The sequence below is a fragment of the Haematobia irritans genome, chromosome 4, assembly GCF_050003625.1.
Source record: "Haematobia irritans isolate KBUSLIRL chromosome 4, ASM5000362v1, whole genome shotgun sequence".
In the NCBI taxonomy this organism is placed as follows: domain Eukaryota; kingdom Metazoa; phylum Arthropoda; class Insecta; order Diptera; family Muscidae; genus Haematobia; species Haematobia irritans.
Genome location: NC_134400.1, coordinates 84,128,231 through 84,145,641, shown reverse-complemented (window position 1 = coordinate 84,145,641; position 17,411 = coordinate 84,128,231). Strand labels below are relative to the sequence as shown.

Below are 17,411 nucleotides of genomic sequence, written 5' to 3'. Positions count from 1 at the left end.
TGCAATTGACCACGAACTTCGTTGCACAAATAAGTATTGAAAACCACATGGTTTTTTCGTTGCATTTTAGGGTAGTGTTTTGTCAAAGTTTTCTCATATTATCTTCAACACCTTTTCAAAGATTTCGTCAACATTTTGGCAAATTGGAAGTGATTCGCAAGCAATATGAAGGTGTATTGAAGATGAGCTATTTCAAGTCAAGTTGAATTTATGTTGAAAATTATATTTACCCTCAAACTGAAAAGTTGTTGCATTTGAAAAACGCTCATCTTGTGTTTATTGGGTTAAGGTAAGTACTATGTTCGCTTTTCGAGTTGAAATTTTCGCGGTTACTTTAATAAAACAGTTCAATATGAAGCAGATAAATTAATTCAATTGATGCGCAGTTTCTTGTTCCCCTAGATTTCGGCAAGGCTTTACAGGAATATTGTTGTTTTAATTTATAATTTTGATTATTTCAGGAAAAGTAATCGCGAAAATAAAGTGATTTTCAACTCGAAAACCGAACATAGTACCCACCTTTATCTTTGATTTTACCCTATAGTGAGCGTATCCTGTGCTAGTGGCAACATTGTATTGATTTTGATTTTAATTGATAACGCTGTCACTTGCGAAAGCCTCTAAAAAAACAACCTGAAAAAAATAAGAGACAATCCCAGTTTCATCTTCGATTCTTAAATATGAGTAATATTTACATACAGGAACCGCCAACGCTAGGCAAGGTGAGTTTTTCATTACTATGAATATGTTTTTTATTGATATTATTGCGCATCCAGGTTCTACTCCGTACAACGGTTGGTGACATCGACGTTGAATTGTGGTCTCGAGAATGTCCTAAAGCTTGCCGGAACTTTATACAATTATGTATGGAAGGTTACTACAACAACACCATCTTTCATCGCGTTGTGAAAGATTTTATTGTGCAGGGCGGAGATCCATGCGGTGATGGTACTGGAGGTGAATCGATATATGGCAAACCATTCAAGGATGAGTTTCATTCACGTCTGCGTTATACCAGACGTGGTCTTGTTGGTATGGCCAACTCCGACAAGGATGATAATGCTTCGCAGTTCTTTTTCACTATGGCAGCTACACCAGAATTGCAAAATAAGAACACATTATTTGGAAAAGTAACGGGTGATACTGTTTTTAATATGCTTAAATTGGAAGAAGGTGAAGTGGATCATAACGAAAGACCAATGTATCCGCATAAGATACTAAAAACTGAGATTTTGAACAACCCCTTCGAAGACATTGTACCTAGGGAAATAAGGAAGGAAGTCAAAAAGGACAAAAAGAAGAAAAAGGAAAAGGGGGTCAAGTATGCTATACTCGAATCGTTTTTAAGAATAGTTATCCATTTGTTGAATTTGTTAAAGGAATTTCGGGTTGTTATCATTTGGGGAAGAAGCCGAGGAGGATGAAGTTGAGACGACAGTATTTGTACAAAAGAATGCAGGAAAAGCAAAATCCTTACATGATGTTGCCGATGACCCTAAGCTGAGTAAAGAACCCGTAAAGGTAAAAGTTGAAGAAAGAAATTCTGATTCTGAGGAGAGTTGGAATTTTCCTATCAAAGAGGATCAAGAAGAAACGAGCAATAGGAGAGAAATTATCAAACAAAAACTGAAATCAAAAGCTGCAGACAGTCAAGAAAAGAAAAATAAAACCGAACAAAAAGTCAAAGTAGAAATTTCCGACTCCGACGAAGATGAACTTCTTACACATGAAGATGAGAAAAAACTTCAAAATGAAAAAAAGAAGTAAGTATACTGTTGAGAAACGGTCAACATTTTAATTTTGGAAGAATTGTTACCTCACAACTGCGGTAACATAGATTTGAGATGTTTCAATGCAAGAAAATATCCAATTATCAAAGTATCTTGGACGTAACTTATTTCAAGAATTGAAAAATTTCAATACTTTTACATGGTTATATGAGGAAAGTATTTCAATGCACTATAAAGGGAATGTGTTAAATTCGTGATTTTTTGCTCCAGAGTAGGAAAACAACAATTTTGTTGAACAAATTTAAGGTAAAACGATACCGCGGTATATTTTAAATATGGGTATATGAAGCATTCGTGGATTTATGTCAGCGAACATGCGAACCATATGAAACGACTTCTCGCAAATCCATAGTCGTTTTATCCTAGCCAATATCTACCACTGTCATTTCTTCTGGTCAAAGCACCTACAAGGTTTCCGGGATGTAGACAATTAAATATCAAAATACATAAAAAAACATTAAAGTTTCATTTTGTGTTAAAAATCTTCAAACGCTTCGCCTGGCTCATGTTCTAAACTTTCGCTTAATAGAAAATATGTGCAAAACATTTTTTTCATTTATTTCAGCAATTTAAAGCCTTTAAAGGGCTAATTTATCGAATTACAATGTACTACTCTAACTGACATTTCAATATTATTTGAAAATATAAAGCATCAATTAATAAAAAAAAAAACAACAATCTTATATGATAAATTGAACCAGCAATCTTATATAAATAACGTTATATACATATTTTTTGTTTTTTCTTTTTTTCGCATTATTATATGCTCGCATGTATGAAATTTGATAATGTTCTTGGATCCCATTTAAATTAAAATATATGTTTTATTCGTGAGTTAGGAGACTACTCATTAAACAATGTTTGCATTATCTTTAAGTCAGTTATCTTTAATCATCAAGCTGATGTAAACTATTGAAGAAGGTTCTTTCGGTAGGTGTTGTAGGATAGATCAAAATGTTTCAATGTATTCGGCAGACTATTATACAGTCTACCAATTCTCACATGAAATGATTTATTCGTGTATCGACTGGCAGTTGAAAATCAATTGATTACGACGAGAGCGTCCAAAAGCAAACAAGTTGACAAGAAAAAAAGGAGTTTGTGTCTTAAAAATCTTGTAAAATAACAACAGCCATCTTATATCGACAAATTCTGAGAAGGAACATCCTAAGAGGCGTCGAATTTATATAGTATTTGCATTTAACAAATAACAAAATTATATATCATTAACTGACGTTAGGTCATTATTTGCAAGCATAGGCATTTTCTGTGGTTAATGCTACAGGAAAGCATTTGATAATTAGTTTTTCACCTCAACTAAACACCAATTAGCTAGGTAAATTTTGGTAGGATTGTAATAATTTCTGCTTAAGTCTCACATTTTTAGCAGTTCAGTTCTTATGGAATTATTCATATTGGGTGTTCAATTAATAACATTGTAATATTTTTCAGGGAACAAATTCGCCAAGAAATACAATCATTAAAAAAACAATACCAGACAGACAAAAAGCAGAAAGACGAAGTGTTAGACAAGAAATTGAAAAAAGATGCCAAAAAAGAATCTAAACGGCTTGAACATGACAATAACGAGTTGATAAAAAATTTCGTAGAGGAAAAAGAAAAGTATGAGACCCTCAAAACAAACATACCAAAAAAGGGTGCCAGCAGAGAAGATTTTACATTAAGTTTACTCTCAAAGTTCCGCTCCAAACTAGAAGCCCTCAAACAAAAACGAGATGATAATGATGAGAATACTATGGAAAGCAAAATTGATGATAACGAATTAGAGAAGGAGATAGAGAGCGATGCTTGGCTTTGCCACACATTACGTTTTCAAGAAAATGCTCCAGTTTTAGCAAAAGATGCTTCCACAAAAGGTGATGATTGGTACGACGTATATGATCCTCGAAATCCCTTAAACAAAAGAAAAAGAAAAGAATCCACTATTCGACCCGAAAACCAAAATAAAAAGCGTCATTGAAAGATTTCAAACTAATACAAATTTTGGTTTTTATTTACAGATAACTTTAGTGAATGTATGAGTTACAGCTGTTTTTGCATAGCTTACTATTGTTCAATTGTTTTTCTCAAAATACTTTGACTTCTCTTTGGGATTTGGCACAATCTGTAAAGTTAGGCCAAAAGTAATTATTACATTACATTATGTTTATATTACGAGACTTACAGTATCAGCACCAGGTTTCCATCCAGCCGGGCAAACTTCACCATGGGTATCTGTGTACTGGAAAGCTTGAACCAGTCGTATAGTCTCGTCAACCGACCGACCAACGGGTAAGTCATTCATTGTGATTTGTCGCAAAACTCCACGTTGATCAATTATGAATAGGCCACGTAATGTATGACCCAAGTCTTCCAAGTATACTCCATAGTCCTTGCTTATCTTGTGGGTTAAATCAGAGAGCAAAGGAATTTTTACATTACCCAACCCTCCCTCCTTTCTTGGGGTATTTATCCATGCCAAGTGAGTGAAATGCGAGTCAACACTGCATGCGATAACTTCGGTGTTTATATCCCGGAATTCTTGAATACGGTCAGAGAAGGCGATAATCTCTGTAGGACACACAAAAGTGCTGGAAATTAAAAAAGTTACAATTAATAGGTGTTCTGAATATGATAGATGGTTAGTGGTGAGAGGTTGCTAGCAAAATTAAATGAAATAAATGTCACAGTTGGTCACGGCTTTTTAACGATTTCAGAGAAAATGAATGAATTGCCGAGCCCATCAGTGCTAACGGTGAAGGTAAAGGAAGACAGAAATAAACATTACAGTTTAAACGTTAATAATCATCCATCATTCTATATATAGTTGAGTTTAAATAAGATTAAAAGATTTGATTGTAACAACAAAGGAGTCATAAACAAACAGTGAATTCTAAGTTAAAGCCTTCCACATAAAATTTTGATAAATTCAGAAAACACACAGAAATCTTGACTATACAAGGGGTCGAAAATTTTCTGATCCACTAATCTTGAATGATGACATAGTCTAGTCCCGTACTTCTGTAGAAGTAGCTTCTTTAAAAATTGAAGAAAACCGCGTGTATCTTTGTATATTTCACACAACACCATCTAAGGCCATTATTACCACCAGACAATACTTGCAGCCAGCCCAGCACACTTGGAATGCTATTAAGCGGGACAAAGCCAACACCTCAGACACAGAAAATATTTTGCAAATCTCAGAGGAAAACACCATAGTGAAACACTTTTATAAATTTATAGAGACGATATTAACGATGAAATAATACCAAACTGTCACAAACTACCAAATACTACAAATACCATTTTCGAAAGCCCCAATAAACACAACTTACCATAGCCAGTGCGAAGGCTAAAAAGGTTGTGCTTTGGTGAATCATACCCGTAGAATGTGACTTAGTTGTATATTTTTGTAACCATTTTTTGGTCTGCAAGTAGCAGGCAATAAATTAAAATTTGTGAGGAAGACAACTTTTTACTGTTTTTTTTCGATTTTGCAATTGAACCGCAAACCCTCTAAAGGGAAATTTCCAAAAAGATACTTTATGGTTATAGGCTAATCCATTCATTCATTACGAGAACTTAAACAAATTAAAATTAAAATTGGTTATGAAAGTACATAAATTTTAATAAACAATTTGAAGAACGTAATATTATCATGCACGGAAATCTCTAAAAAAAATTGTTGACATTATAAAAAATATTTAATAATTTCCTAAAACATTGACATTTTTTTTTTTTTTTTTTTGAATTTGTTCGCCAACATTCGAAAATTGAATAGGCAAATAAAGAAATCCAAGTTGTGCGAATTCGCAGCCTTTGTTCAACAATAACTGAATTAATTTCCCCATAGTGTATTACTTTAAGAGTCTTGTAAATGAATGGGGGTGAAACATATCCATTTGTAGAAGATTCTACAAGAATTAAAGCACGTTTCCTCGATTTAGCTTATTAAATTATTATTATTATTAAAGGAAATATGGTATTCTACTTACAAATCCAAGGGGTAAAAAAGTAAAACAACATATTTGCCAGTATATTGGGACAATGATAATTTAACAATCTCCTTGTTCACAACGGCAGTGCCTTCAAAATATGGGGCTGGTTTTGAGACTGAAATGATACAACACATGGGATTAAAACACGTTCTTGATTTTTTGTTAATTTACTTACTCACGGCTTTGGTAGTTTGCAGTGTGTGATCGCTTTTGGGAGCTTCTGCAGGATAAACTGATCCACCCGCGAATGAATAGCATGAATCTTCATCTGCTGTGGACAATGCTGAGCCAATCGAACATACACTCACCAGCACAACTAAACAGCAATGCCAGTTCGTCATTCTTATGCTGTATATTGAACACAAAAAAGTTAATTATTGAAAAATTGTAAAAATGCCCACCGACGACGTGTGTTTTTACAAAGGCTGAAAGAATTATAGCCACGCGTACAATTTGAATTTCTAATGGTAGTTTCGCTATGATAAGCAAGGGTAAGCGGTAAGAGAGCCACACACCTAACTACTTCGTATATACAAATACAAATGCTGTTCCCAATTTGAGAGACGTTCACTTTATTTTATAGATTTACAATAAGAGTACAGCTGGACTATCTATTGTTATCAATTATTTTAGTTTCTGTTCTTATCACTCACGATTACAAACAACAATAAAATAGACGCGCAAAATTCAACAGGTACTTGTTTCCACGAGAACATTAAACAGCCGGATTATAAAAAGGCGTACGCCGGTAATGGACTCTAGCATTTCCAATCGTAATTACTTACATGAAACCTGTAAAAATTATTTTTAAAATAAAATATATACGTATTTCTTGTAATAACAAATGGCTTAGCCGGCTTGTTGGCGATGTGTGGATTCAATAGTTTTAACAGTTGCTTAAATAAGTATGAAGCACCAACATTGGAGTTGCCAGCTCGTCAATAATGGGACTTTCTAGTACTAATTTCTAATAAACACAACAAGAATTATGCGCCGTCTATGCTATACTTTTATTCGTTTAATAATAGCTCCGTTCGAGTATCTGGTCATATTTGATAATTATCACAAACTTTTACTGGAAGTCGTTCGTTTACTCCAAAAAGCCAGCAAAAGAAAATCAGAGGTATTTGAGAAATAGGGAAGTCCAGTAAGAGTTAGAACTTAATTACCAGGTGTGTGTTTGGTCAAACACTATTCATTTGTGGAATTTATTTCAGTGCCTTTTAGAAGTGTAGTAAAAATATGAATATGGTTGTTGTTTCAATTGGTTTATGGTCAATTGATTTTGGATGTCGTTCGCTTACATTTCTGCCAATTTTAGCAAAGAGAGAAAAATCCATTTTATTCTCTTGCAAGTTTTTTACTGTAAAATTACGCAAACAGACCTCGTGTCACTATGGAACTTTTTGAGACAAAGAACCATTCGTTGATCTTGGTATCTTGATGGGTCATAAACTGAATTTTAACGTGGTGGTTCTTGGTTTCATAAAACGCTGGTCGAAAGAGTTCTCATATACTTACGTTATTAAGCGGTTATTACTTCCCTTGTCAGACCAATTCTTATGAATGACCCTGTGATATGGGATGCGTTGCATGAGGTGTATATTGATGGGACTGAATCGGTGCAGAAACAATTCTTGTTATTTGCCCTAGGCATCTTATGGGTTTGTTCTGCCTCCTTTTACATCAAGATTGATGTTGATTAGGAGCCGAAGGGTGATGTTGGGCTCTATGATGACCTAGAAAATTTTGAGTGGGGAGGTTCCCTGCGTTGGGATTAAAGCCACCCTGTAGGCCATTTAGCAATTATCGGTTCCTCTACAATGAGTTTCAACGTTCCAATTACGCTTTGTTTGAAACTATCCGAAGAATTTGTGTTGATTTTAATTCACTTTACCATTTTATTGGTTCTAACATTAGTAATGAAATATGTAGTTAAACGTAGAATAATATCGTATTTAAATACCTAGATGTATGTGTCTAATAGTGACTATAATAAATCTTGACGGGACCAGAAAATTACTTCATTACACAGAAATTATATCAAAATATGTACATCAAAATGGGAAGGAAAAAGTTTTTTGTTTGTTTTGAAATTATTTCATTATAGAGAGAAAGCTTCACTGTATAGAAATTCACTGTAGATAAGTTTGACTGTGGGAGTCCTTATAACCGGCTGATGAATCCTTTTCCAGTTAGATTAGGTTAGGTTAGGTGATACCACATTAGTGAACTTTCCTCTTATCACTGAGTGCTGCCCGATTCCATGTTAAGCCCAGTTACAACCTCAGATTCAACCCAGCCAGGCTCCCGAATATAGTGTGTACATATTGGGTATGTGGCCCAACGGTCGGAAGGGGCGTGAAAGTGGGACAGCACTACACCAATCGCCAATTGAGATAGAGAATAAAAAAAATTAAGTATTTTGCCATCACTATCGTTAGAAAAGCCATTTTTATATTTTGTGAAACACCAAGAGTAAATTATTTGAATGAATCCACACATTTAAAAGGATTAAGCGACAATTTAATATATCCTGTGGGATACCGTATGAAAAAAGTTTACGAAGAAGAATATTGTGATTAACGGTATCGAATGCACTTATATCGTATGCAAGTGAAATCAGTCTGCATACTTAAAAAAGAAGTGTCAAATATGTCTAACAAATAATTCTAACAAATTAGTTTTAGTTGATCTCCCTTTAATAAGAACCTGTGTTGTGAATCAAAAATAATATTACTAGCAGATACGGACTCTGTTTTCATTGATTCTTACTCAGGTAGAAACATTCGGCAATAAACAGCCGATGCGTGTGTGTTTTTTAATGCCCTGTTCCTGTATATCGAACGTATTCCAAACGAAAGAAAATTGATTTAGGTTCCACTATTTCGAAAGGCAAGTCACTTCATATTTTGTTGTCGAGTAGTAAACGAACATGTACAATATTTGTCAAGAAAAAAGGAATAAATCAACATTTTTGTCTTTTTAATGTTACTAAAGCAATTTTCAACACCAAAATTAGCTTTTTGTATAGTTCAGCCTTTTAGAAACACCAAAAGCTTCGAAGTTTTTAGAAAACATTTTAATTTAAAGGCCGGTATTAAATTCGCATTACCGCGCTAATATAGGTACTTTTCCACGGTTACTTTCATTTAATATTTCATTTTAAAGAGATTAAACTTTTTCAATTACTTTGATCATTCCCTTCAAGTTATAAAAAAATTCGCCGAAAAAGTTATAATTCTATATAATTCTATTCGGCTTAATACCCACCTTAATGCGTTAACATAAGACAAATTTATTTTCTTTTATGTACATACTTTTATTACTTACTCGAATACATACTACCTTTGCTAAAATATTAGTTTTTGTTTGCTGCTTGATTTTGAACTTCACCTTCTGTCTGTTTTGATATTAGTCGCCCTTGTTACATTCGTACGACCACCCCGATTTGTTGATGTTTTTGATGGCTGTTGAGTAGAAGCAACAACAGTTGCGGTTCCCATCGGCACATTCTTTTGAGCAGCTCCATTACCTATTATACCCACGGTTTGGACTGGCTTAGCTACAACTTGTACACCACTCACACCAGTGACTGACATCGTTGGTCTTGGTATTGCATTCCCATTATTGTTAACCACCCCTGCCGGCATTTGTTGAGGTTGGCCAATAACGGTTGCTGCTCCAGTGGCAACCGGGGTCATTTGTGTTGGTGCGACAACTTGGGTTGTAGGTCCACTCGCTTGTTGTTCAGGACGTTTAGGTTCACTCATGTTAACAGACTCATTGAATGTCATACAAAACTCCCCAATTTTATACACCTCCCCATTTTTTCCGGAGTACAACGTTAAACAATGTCGCCAAATAGATGCATAACCTTTAGTTAGCTTGATTATATCTCCCGGTGTTATCAGCTTGCCGGGTTCGTCCCAGATGCTAACATTTATACAAGCAGTGTGATCGCCGACCTTAAAGTTTCTAACTTCTCTATTTTCCTTGGTCACGGTGGCAGTTCCTGCGAAAATAAACAATAATGTTGCATTCATGATACTCTTATATACTAAGCTCCCTACCTATTTCGAGTACAATAAATATCACATTTATATTCTTCAGTCCAGGCTTGATATCCTTGATTGCAATGCATTCGCCATTGTACATTTTTCGTATTGCAAATGTAATTCTTGAGATGGAACAAATACCAATGTTTTTATAAACTGCATTGCTAGTGCTGCAAAATTTAAGGAAATTTTGTATGAGTACCAACATTATTTACGGGTAATCATACATAGGGTGTCTCAAAAAAATATATTTTATAACATTGTGCTCCTGTAACTTCCCTGATCGCATTTCGGTGTAAAGGTAAGTACTACGTTCACTTTTCGAGTTGAAATTTTCGCGGTTACTTTATTAAAACAGTTCAATATAAAGGTGAGTATTAAGTTCGAGTTTAGGGTAGGTACTATGTTCGGTTTTCGAGTTGAAAACCACATTATTTTCGCGATTACTTTTCCTTAAATAATCAAAATTATAAATGAAAACAAACTTATTCCTGTAAAGTCTTGCCGAAAACTAATGGAACAAGAAACTACACATCAATTGAGTTAATTTGTCTGCTTTATATTGAACTGTTTTAATAAAGTAACCACGAAAATTTCAACGCGAAAAGCGAACATAGTACTTACCTTTAAGGTAAGTACTATGTTCGATTTTCGCGTTGAAATTTTCGTGGTTACTTTATTGAAACAGTTCAATATAAAGCAGACAAATTAACTCAATTGATGCGTAGTTTCTTGTTCCTCTAGATTTCGGCAAGACTTTACAGGAATAAGTTTGTTTTCATTTATAATTTTGGTTATTTAAGGAAAAGTAATCGCGAAAATAAAGTGGTTTTCAACTCGAAAACCGAACATAGTACCTACCCTTAGCCGCTAAAATCGTCATTTTTACCATTACTTTTCTTTAATAATACTTTTTAAGGAATACAAACTTTGTGAAAACTTGCTTTGGGCTATTCCCCATCAATTTATAATAAAATCTGCAACAAATATGTATAATTTTATGTCTTTTTTACTGATTTAGCTTTCACTTCAGTGAAAAAACTCGAACTTAATACCCACCTTAAAGCAGATAAATTAACTCAATTGATGCGCAGTTTCTTGTTCCTCTAAATTTCGGAAGACATTATGGGAATATGTTTGTTTTCATTTATAATTTTGATTATTTCAGGAAAAGTAGTCTCGAAAATAAAGTGATTTTCAACTCGAAAACCGAACATACACCCAGAAAAAAGTGACCCCTTCCTTAAGTTAAAATGAACTAATTGTGAAGAAAGTTGAACCTCGTATAGCGCCAAATACATTTTTATTTTTTTGAATGATGTGATTGTCGTTGAAATTAGGTAGAATGCATTCCATTAACATATTAGTTTACATTTTCCTATATTTATGTACCCTTATACTACAGAATGAAAAAAATTAACTGAATTGAATTCATATATGGAATGATTATATTTAACTTTTTTCATTCATTGGGACAAATCTTAAATATTTGTGGTAAACCTTTTTACATCAAACTTAGGACTGCTTACATTCGTTTTTAAATACAATTTTATTAATTTGTATAGGCAATTGTTCTTCAATAAAATACACGTTTTATTACTATATTAAATATATTTATTAAGAATCAACAGCATCGACTGGCCTTGAAATATTATTTTGTTATTCCACTATTTCCAATTTTCATTAAATATCATCAACTGTAAACCACATTTTTTCTTCTTCTTGTACCTTTCACTTTTTGTAAGTTGCTGCGTAACGATTTTGTCCTTCTTTTACAATTTCAATATCTACAAATATAAAAAATCATAAACCATTTTTTCCCAAAAGGTTAGCATCACTGAACGTTACCTGTTAAGGCCGTTATGCACCTCTAGCGAAATTTTCGGTAGCAAAAATTTATTTAAGTCTACAACAAAAAAACAGGGCTGTGTACACAAATTTTAAACCAGCTAATCGCTTTTAAAAATTGTTAATATATGTTCCAAATATTCCTCAAATAAATTGTTTATTATTTACAGCCCTTTAGAACTTTTACGCACACAATGATTGTAATAAATTAAATGTTTGCTGCCAAAATATGCTTTTGACAACCCTGTTATTTTCATTAGAGGTGCGTACCAGCTTACGAAATTGAACGCTACCGAAAATTTAGTTAGCATAAATAGCAATGCATTTCTTATGGGAATGAAAATTTTCGCTAGAGGTGCATACCGGCCTTTAATTGAAGATTCAAAAATGAAGACGAATGAAGGTTTTGTTATTCTGTTTTCTTTCTTTATGAACATTTCTTCCTTTAGTTCCGAAGGCACTTTTTCTGGGTGTATAGAATAGATTTTACTTTGGTGACACGCCGCTAGCCGTCACGGTATTCCGTCGCGGATTTTATGCTTCCCATAAGAAATAAGAAAGTGTTCGCCTACCGCCTATCGCTATGATTGTATTTACACACTACCGATTCTACCTTATAAGGGTACCCTGACAACTAGCCGGCGTTTTAAAATTTCGAGATCTCTTTATAATCATATGTTCGATTTAACAATACCAGTGGTTACTGCAGATAAGTGGAAATATAATTAAATATTAACTTCCTTTGGATGCCTGTCTATTTGCAATTAAAATCACAACACAAATAATAGTTAAACGTTTTATCTACCGTAAAATCAACGCATGCTTAATATATGCAGATTTTTTCGGAACTCTGCTTGTATTGTTATGTCTAAAAATAAGGGTAAAAAGTTTGCCAACGAATCGGTGTCTAAGCCCACGCAAAATGAGGATCCAATACAAACCGACAAAACTGGAAATATCTGCATAAAAATTCTCGCGAAACCGGGAGCGAAGCATAATGGAGTAACAGATATATCATCTGATGGAGTTGGTGTACAAATGTAAATTTTCTTAAGTCATACTAAATTCCCCAGTAGTAATAACACGTCTGATACTATACAGGATTGTGTTTGAGTTGCGTATTTCTAAATATATGTATCCTATGTTGCTCATTAAATGAACTTCGCCAGAGATTTGTTTAAGAATTTACTAGAAGAAAATATAATTTTATACTGTTTTTGCAGATGTATTTTCGATTTTAGTGGAAAAACTCGAACTTTGTACCCACCTTTTGCCGCTAAACTCGCTGTTTCTTCACGATTAATTTTTTGAAAGAATATAAACTAAATGAAAAGTAGCTTTGGGCCATTCTCCATCAAGTAATAATAAATTTTGCGTCAAAGAGGTATAATTTTATACCTTATTTACTGATTTATTTTTGATTCTAGCGGCTAAAGGTGAGTACTAAGACTGAGTTTAGCCGATATAGTGAAAACTAAATCAGTAAAGAGAGGCATCAAATAATACATATTTGATGCAAATTTTATTATTTGCATTTTATTAATGGGGAACAGTCCAAAACAATTTTTCACAAAGTTTGTGTTCCATAAAATAGAATATTAAAGAAAAGTAATCTAGAAAAATGGTGATTTTAGAGGCAAAACTCGAAGTTAATACCCACCTTAAACTCGAACTTAGTACTCACCTTAATACCCACATTTAGTTAATAATGTTAGGAGCTATTTAACTTTATTATTTTTTCTGTAGGACTTAGGGCAGAAATGAGATTGGTGAAGCAGAAGTGATGATTTCTTATTAAGTTGTTATTTATTTCTATTATAGATTACGGTTAAGACCATATTCTTTGGGGGTATTGAAATTCCTTTGATGAGTGTGCAAAATACCTTGGCGTTATTATGGAAAGGAAGCTGAACATTAAGCTTAATATAAAGAGAGGGCGAGAAAAGCCACGGTAGCTTTGTACTCGTGCAAAAAAGCAATAGGAAGAAATTGGGGACTAAAACCGAACATTGTGCATTGGCTATACGCGGCAGTGATTAGACCTATAATGCTATATGGTGTTGTGGTCTGGTGGCCGGCACTTCAGCGTCCGACAAGTTTTGATAAAGTTCAACGTATGGCTTGATTGTGTATCTCAGGCGCATTCTGTCAGAGAGGAACAGATTCCCTTAATGTCATGCTGCATCTATTATCTTTAGACATATTAGCCAAACAATCCGCAAAAACAAATGCTGGCGGTTGCGTGAGCTATCGCTGTGGTCGGAAAAAACGGTCACAGTTCGGTCTTCAAAATAATGCCTAACGTAATGGATTACACTCTCGCGAAATCACTTTTCGACAAAAAGTTTGAAATTCTAATTCCCAACAGTGAGTGAGCTATATGCTATATGCAAAATCATATAGCATATGATGGCGAATGTCTGATGGGGGGATTGTGAGGGTTGCAACGACACTAAGCAAATATGGTCCCATCTAAACTTAAACCGCACACTTGATATGTTAGTGCTTTCCAGATGTCAGACATCGATTAAACACCTCCTGCATTTTGTGAAAGGCGTAATCAAATATTAGGAGCACACAGCTTTAGAATACTTGCGGACCTGGAAAATGTTAACTTAAGCAGTCTGCTAATGTTTTTGGTTGGTTCAACAAAAGAAAATAATCGAGTAGGTTCAGCGGTTAAAACTAGAAGTGTCCATATGTAATAGGCACTTTTAGTTAATGTGCTATCACAATGGACTGAATAGTCTAAGTGAGCCCGACAATCGGGCTGCCATTTTCACCTAACTAGCATACGAATCGGAAGCTACTTTAGAATATTATGAACAATAGATTAATGTGATACGTTTATATGAGTAAATGTGTTGATTCAATAAGATTGCAGTCAGCAAAAAAAGTTGTACACCAATGTGACATAAATTGTGAAACGATATGGAAAATATAAAATAAATATTTATTTTTTATACCTTAAATTAAAGCTCGGATCTCAAGCTTTAATTTATAAATATTTACTTTATATTTTCCATATCATTTCACTATTTATGTCACATAGGTGTACAACTTTTTTTTGCTGACTGTATATTATCAAGAGAATGTAGAAATCAATATATTATGTGAAAATTTTAAAATTGCGACAAACAGGAGCACCGTTTCAATTTATTCCAATATATGTAGCGGAAGTGTCTTAATTTTGAACATAACAGAATATCTCGAAGAGTCAAGATGATAGAAAAAACCCAAGTGCAGATTTGGATTCAGAGACCTCGAATTACTAAAAATCAGCTATGAATTTCAAATCAACACAAAAAAGTTCAATTTTGTTCCCCTGTGCAACTGTACCATCCCAGCAAAACTCTCATTACCCGGTAATCTTGTAGGTAAGCCTATTTAAAAATTAATAACCACTTATTAATTGGCATCGCTCCGGATTACATTTATATACGCATGTCCTAGGAGGAAAGTACTTCTCCCCAGGCCATGAAATAAGTAGTGTTTTTAAAGCATATAATCACCTAATATGTAATCACTTATTCGTAGATACACAAAAGCTTGCAAAATAGCCACTTATTCAGGCAACCAAGTCTCGAAAATATTGATTTCTATCGCCGATTACAATGGGTAAAAATATGGCGAGTAATGCTGTAATAGTAGCATTACTTGAATAGAAAATAATATTGTATAAATAAACAAAAAATCTATAAGATAATGTCTTTATTTAAAACACAATTATTATGAATTATTTGTGATAAAAATTTCATAAAAGAAAAATCATCAGCATTAACGTTACATTAGATATTCTTTTTGATTTTTTAAGTAAATGCTCAATTATGTGAATAATAATACCTAATAGTACCATCATTTATTCTATTTTATTAAGTCGTTAAGCCAACTGCCTAAAAATTTGAGAATAACAATTCGAAAATTACGGAGAAGTATTTATTTTTGTCATTACAAGTTAGTCATTATAACTCACCGCAATGTAATGCAACGTGTAATGACAGTTTTACTCCTGGTAATGCCAATTGTAATGATATGTGGTTACCTAGTTTTTGCTGGGATGCTTTCGTTCGATATAGAGAAAAAGGGCTATAAAAGTCATTTTCATCGTTTTCGAAATTTTTAAGGTAAAGGTACAGTTTTGGTATTCTGGATTTAGGAGTTCAGTAATCGGTTAGAGGTGTGCACGTGAGTAATATTGTGCTCACGCTCACTCACACTCACGTCGCAGAAATCTTATTCACGCACACTCACGCACGATACTTTTTGGTAGGACTCACGGTCACGCACGCTCACGAAAAGAAAATTTATACTCACGCACGAAAATCTTTTAAATGTCATGACTCACGAAAAATATCGTGACTCACGAAAAATGTCGTGACTCACGAATAATTTTATGAGTGATTTACCTATAGAACCTGACTGAAAACATCAGTATGGTTAAAATCGAGTGCGTTATAAAACTCTTACCACCTAGGATGTCACTAAAATTATAAATGAATTCAACTCGTAAGCATTTTATGTTCGTAAGCGGGATTATTTTCGTGAGCGTGTTTTTCCGAAATTCGTTACTCACGAAGATATTATTTTCGTGACTCACGATCACGCACGACATTTGGTTGGTTAATCACGCTCACGCACACTCACACCGTTGCCGTCAGCGTGACTCACGACTCACGCGTGAGTCACGAAAATGTTCGTGAGTCACGATAATTTCGTGTCACGTGCACACCTCTATAATCGGTAGATTTGGTATGCTTGATAAATTAATGAAGTACTTGATAAAGTAGAAAAGTATCTCAGAAGTTTTTATTAATTTTTTTTTTTTTACAAATTTATTATATGTAACATAAAAACAATTCAAAATATAGTACCAATATATAAATCCTGTCTTTACAGAGCAGCACCTCCAAGTGAAGGAGAAGCGAATGCAGAGTTAGTGAAGTATCTATCAAAAGTTCTTCAGCTCAGAAAAAGTGATGTGTCATTGGATAAAGGTTCACGATCGCGTAACAAAATAATCATGGTCACTAAAAATGTAACAACGATAGAAACAGTTAAGGAGCTTTTACTTCGTGAAATTGAATCATAAAACCTATTTTTATACTAAATAGCTTTTATTTACAACCTAATTTCATAGAAAATTCTATGTCATCTACAAAATATTTATTAATAAAACATCGGAGCATTTATACTGAATCATGGTTTTTAAATTATATTAACGAGTTCCAGGCTGGATTTCGGCGAGGTTATTCAACTGTGGACAACATATACAATTTGGCTTCGATTGTTCATTTAAAAATGGCAGAAAAGCGAAAAGTTTACGCATTTTTTGTAGATTTTCCGCAGCGTTTGATAGAATATCAAGAAACTTGATGATTTACAAATTTCAAGCAGTAGGAATGTCTACAAAAATGGTAAATATGATACAGGCGTTGTATCAAAATAAAAAATCTGTCGTATGGACCGGAAATGAGTTATCCGAACATTTTAACACTTACACAGGTGTAAGACAAGGTTGTTTATTGTATCCACTACTTTACACCTTGTATGTAAATGATCTCCATGATTGTTTGGAAGGAGGTTTAACGATTGATGATTTAAATATCCGTGTTTTATTATATGCGGATGACATAGTGATATTGTCCGATAACCGCACAGTATTACAAAACATGATATACAAACTTGAAGACTATTGTATGCGATGGAATATGATGGTT

At 33.8% G+C, this 17,411-nt stretch overlaps 4 protein-coding genes across 7 annotated transcripts; 2 read left to right on the top strand and 2 right to left on the bottom strand.

Annotated features, from left to right (window-relative positions):
• Window positions 1-567: 567 nt before the first annotated feature.
• LOC142236453 (spliceosome-associated protein CWC27 homolog) lies at window positions 568-3,792 on the top strand. The gene is made up of 4 exons (XM_075307676.1): window positions 568-722; window positions 777-1,321; window positions 1,380-1,763; window positions 3,243-3,792. The coding sequence occupies exons 1-4, from the start codon at window positions 681-683 to the stop codon at window positions 3,769-3,771; spliced, it is 1,500 nt and encodes a 499-aa protein (XP_075163791.1). The 5' UTR covers window positions 568-680; the 3' UTR covers window positions 3,772-3,792.
• Prx4 (Peroxiredoxin 4) lies at window positions 3,768-6,720 on the bottom strand. Of its 4 annotated transcripts, none has more exons than XM_075307677.1 (5): window positions 6,574-6,720; window positions 5,964-6,136; window positions 5,786-5,903; window positions 3,976-4,381; window positions 3,768-3,915 (listed from the first exon to the last, which is right to left on the bottom strand). In XM_075307677.1, exons 2-5 carry the CDS (start codon window positions 6,127-6,129, stop codon window positions 3,865-3,867), a joined length of 741 nt encoding a protein of 246 aa, XP_075163792.1. In that variant the 5' UTR covers window positions 6,130-6,136; window positions 6,574-6,720; the 3' UTR covers window positions 3,768-3,864. The 4 variants fall into 4 exon arrangements, with proteins under 4 accessions (XP_075163792.1, XP_075163795.1, XP_075163794.1 ...); XM_075307680.1 differs by lacking the exon at window positions 6,574-6,720 and adding an exon at window positions 6,304-6,423; XM_075307679.1 differs by lacking the exon at window positions 6,574-6,720 and adding an exon at window positions 6,239-6,373.
• Window positions 6,721-9,085: 2,365 nt separating this feature from the next.
• LOC142234934 (SOSS complex subunit B homolog) lies at window positions 9,086-10,023 on the bottom strand. The gene is made up of 2 exons (XM_075306145.1): window positions 9,862-10,023; window positions 9,086-9,803 (listed from the first exon to the last, which is right to left on the bottom strand). Exons 1-2 carry the CDS (start codon window positions 9,944-9,946, stop codon window positions 9,181-9,183), a joined length of 708 nt encoding a protein of 235 aa, XP_075162260.1. The 5' UTR covers window positions 9,947-10,023; the 3' UTR covers window positions 9,086-9,180.
• A 2,333-nt stretch (window positions 10,024-12,356) lies between these two features.
• LOC142234821 (UPF0235 protein C15orf40 homolog) lies at window positions 12,357-16,890 on the top strand. The gene is made up of 2 exons (XM_075306010.1): window positions 12,357-12,734; window positions 16,591-16,890. Exons 1-2 carry the CDS (start codon window positions 12,514-12,516, stop codon window positions 16,781-16,783), a joined length of 414 nt encoding a protein of 137 aa, XP_075162125.1. The 5' UTR covers window positions 12,357-12,513; the 3' UTR covers window positions 16,784-16,890.
• The last annotated feature ends 521 nt before the right edge of the window (window positions 16,891-17,411 follow it).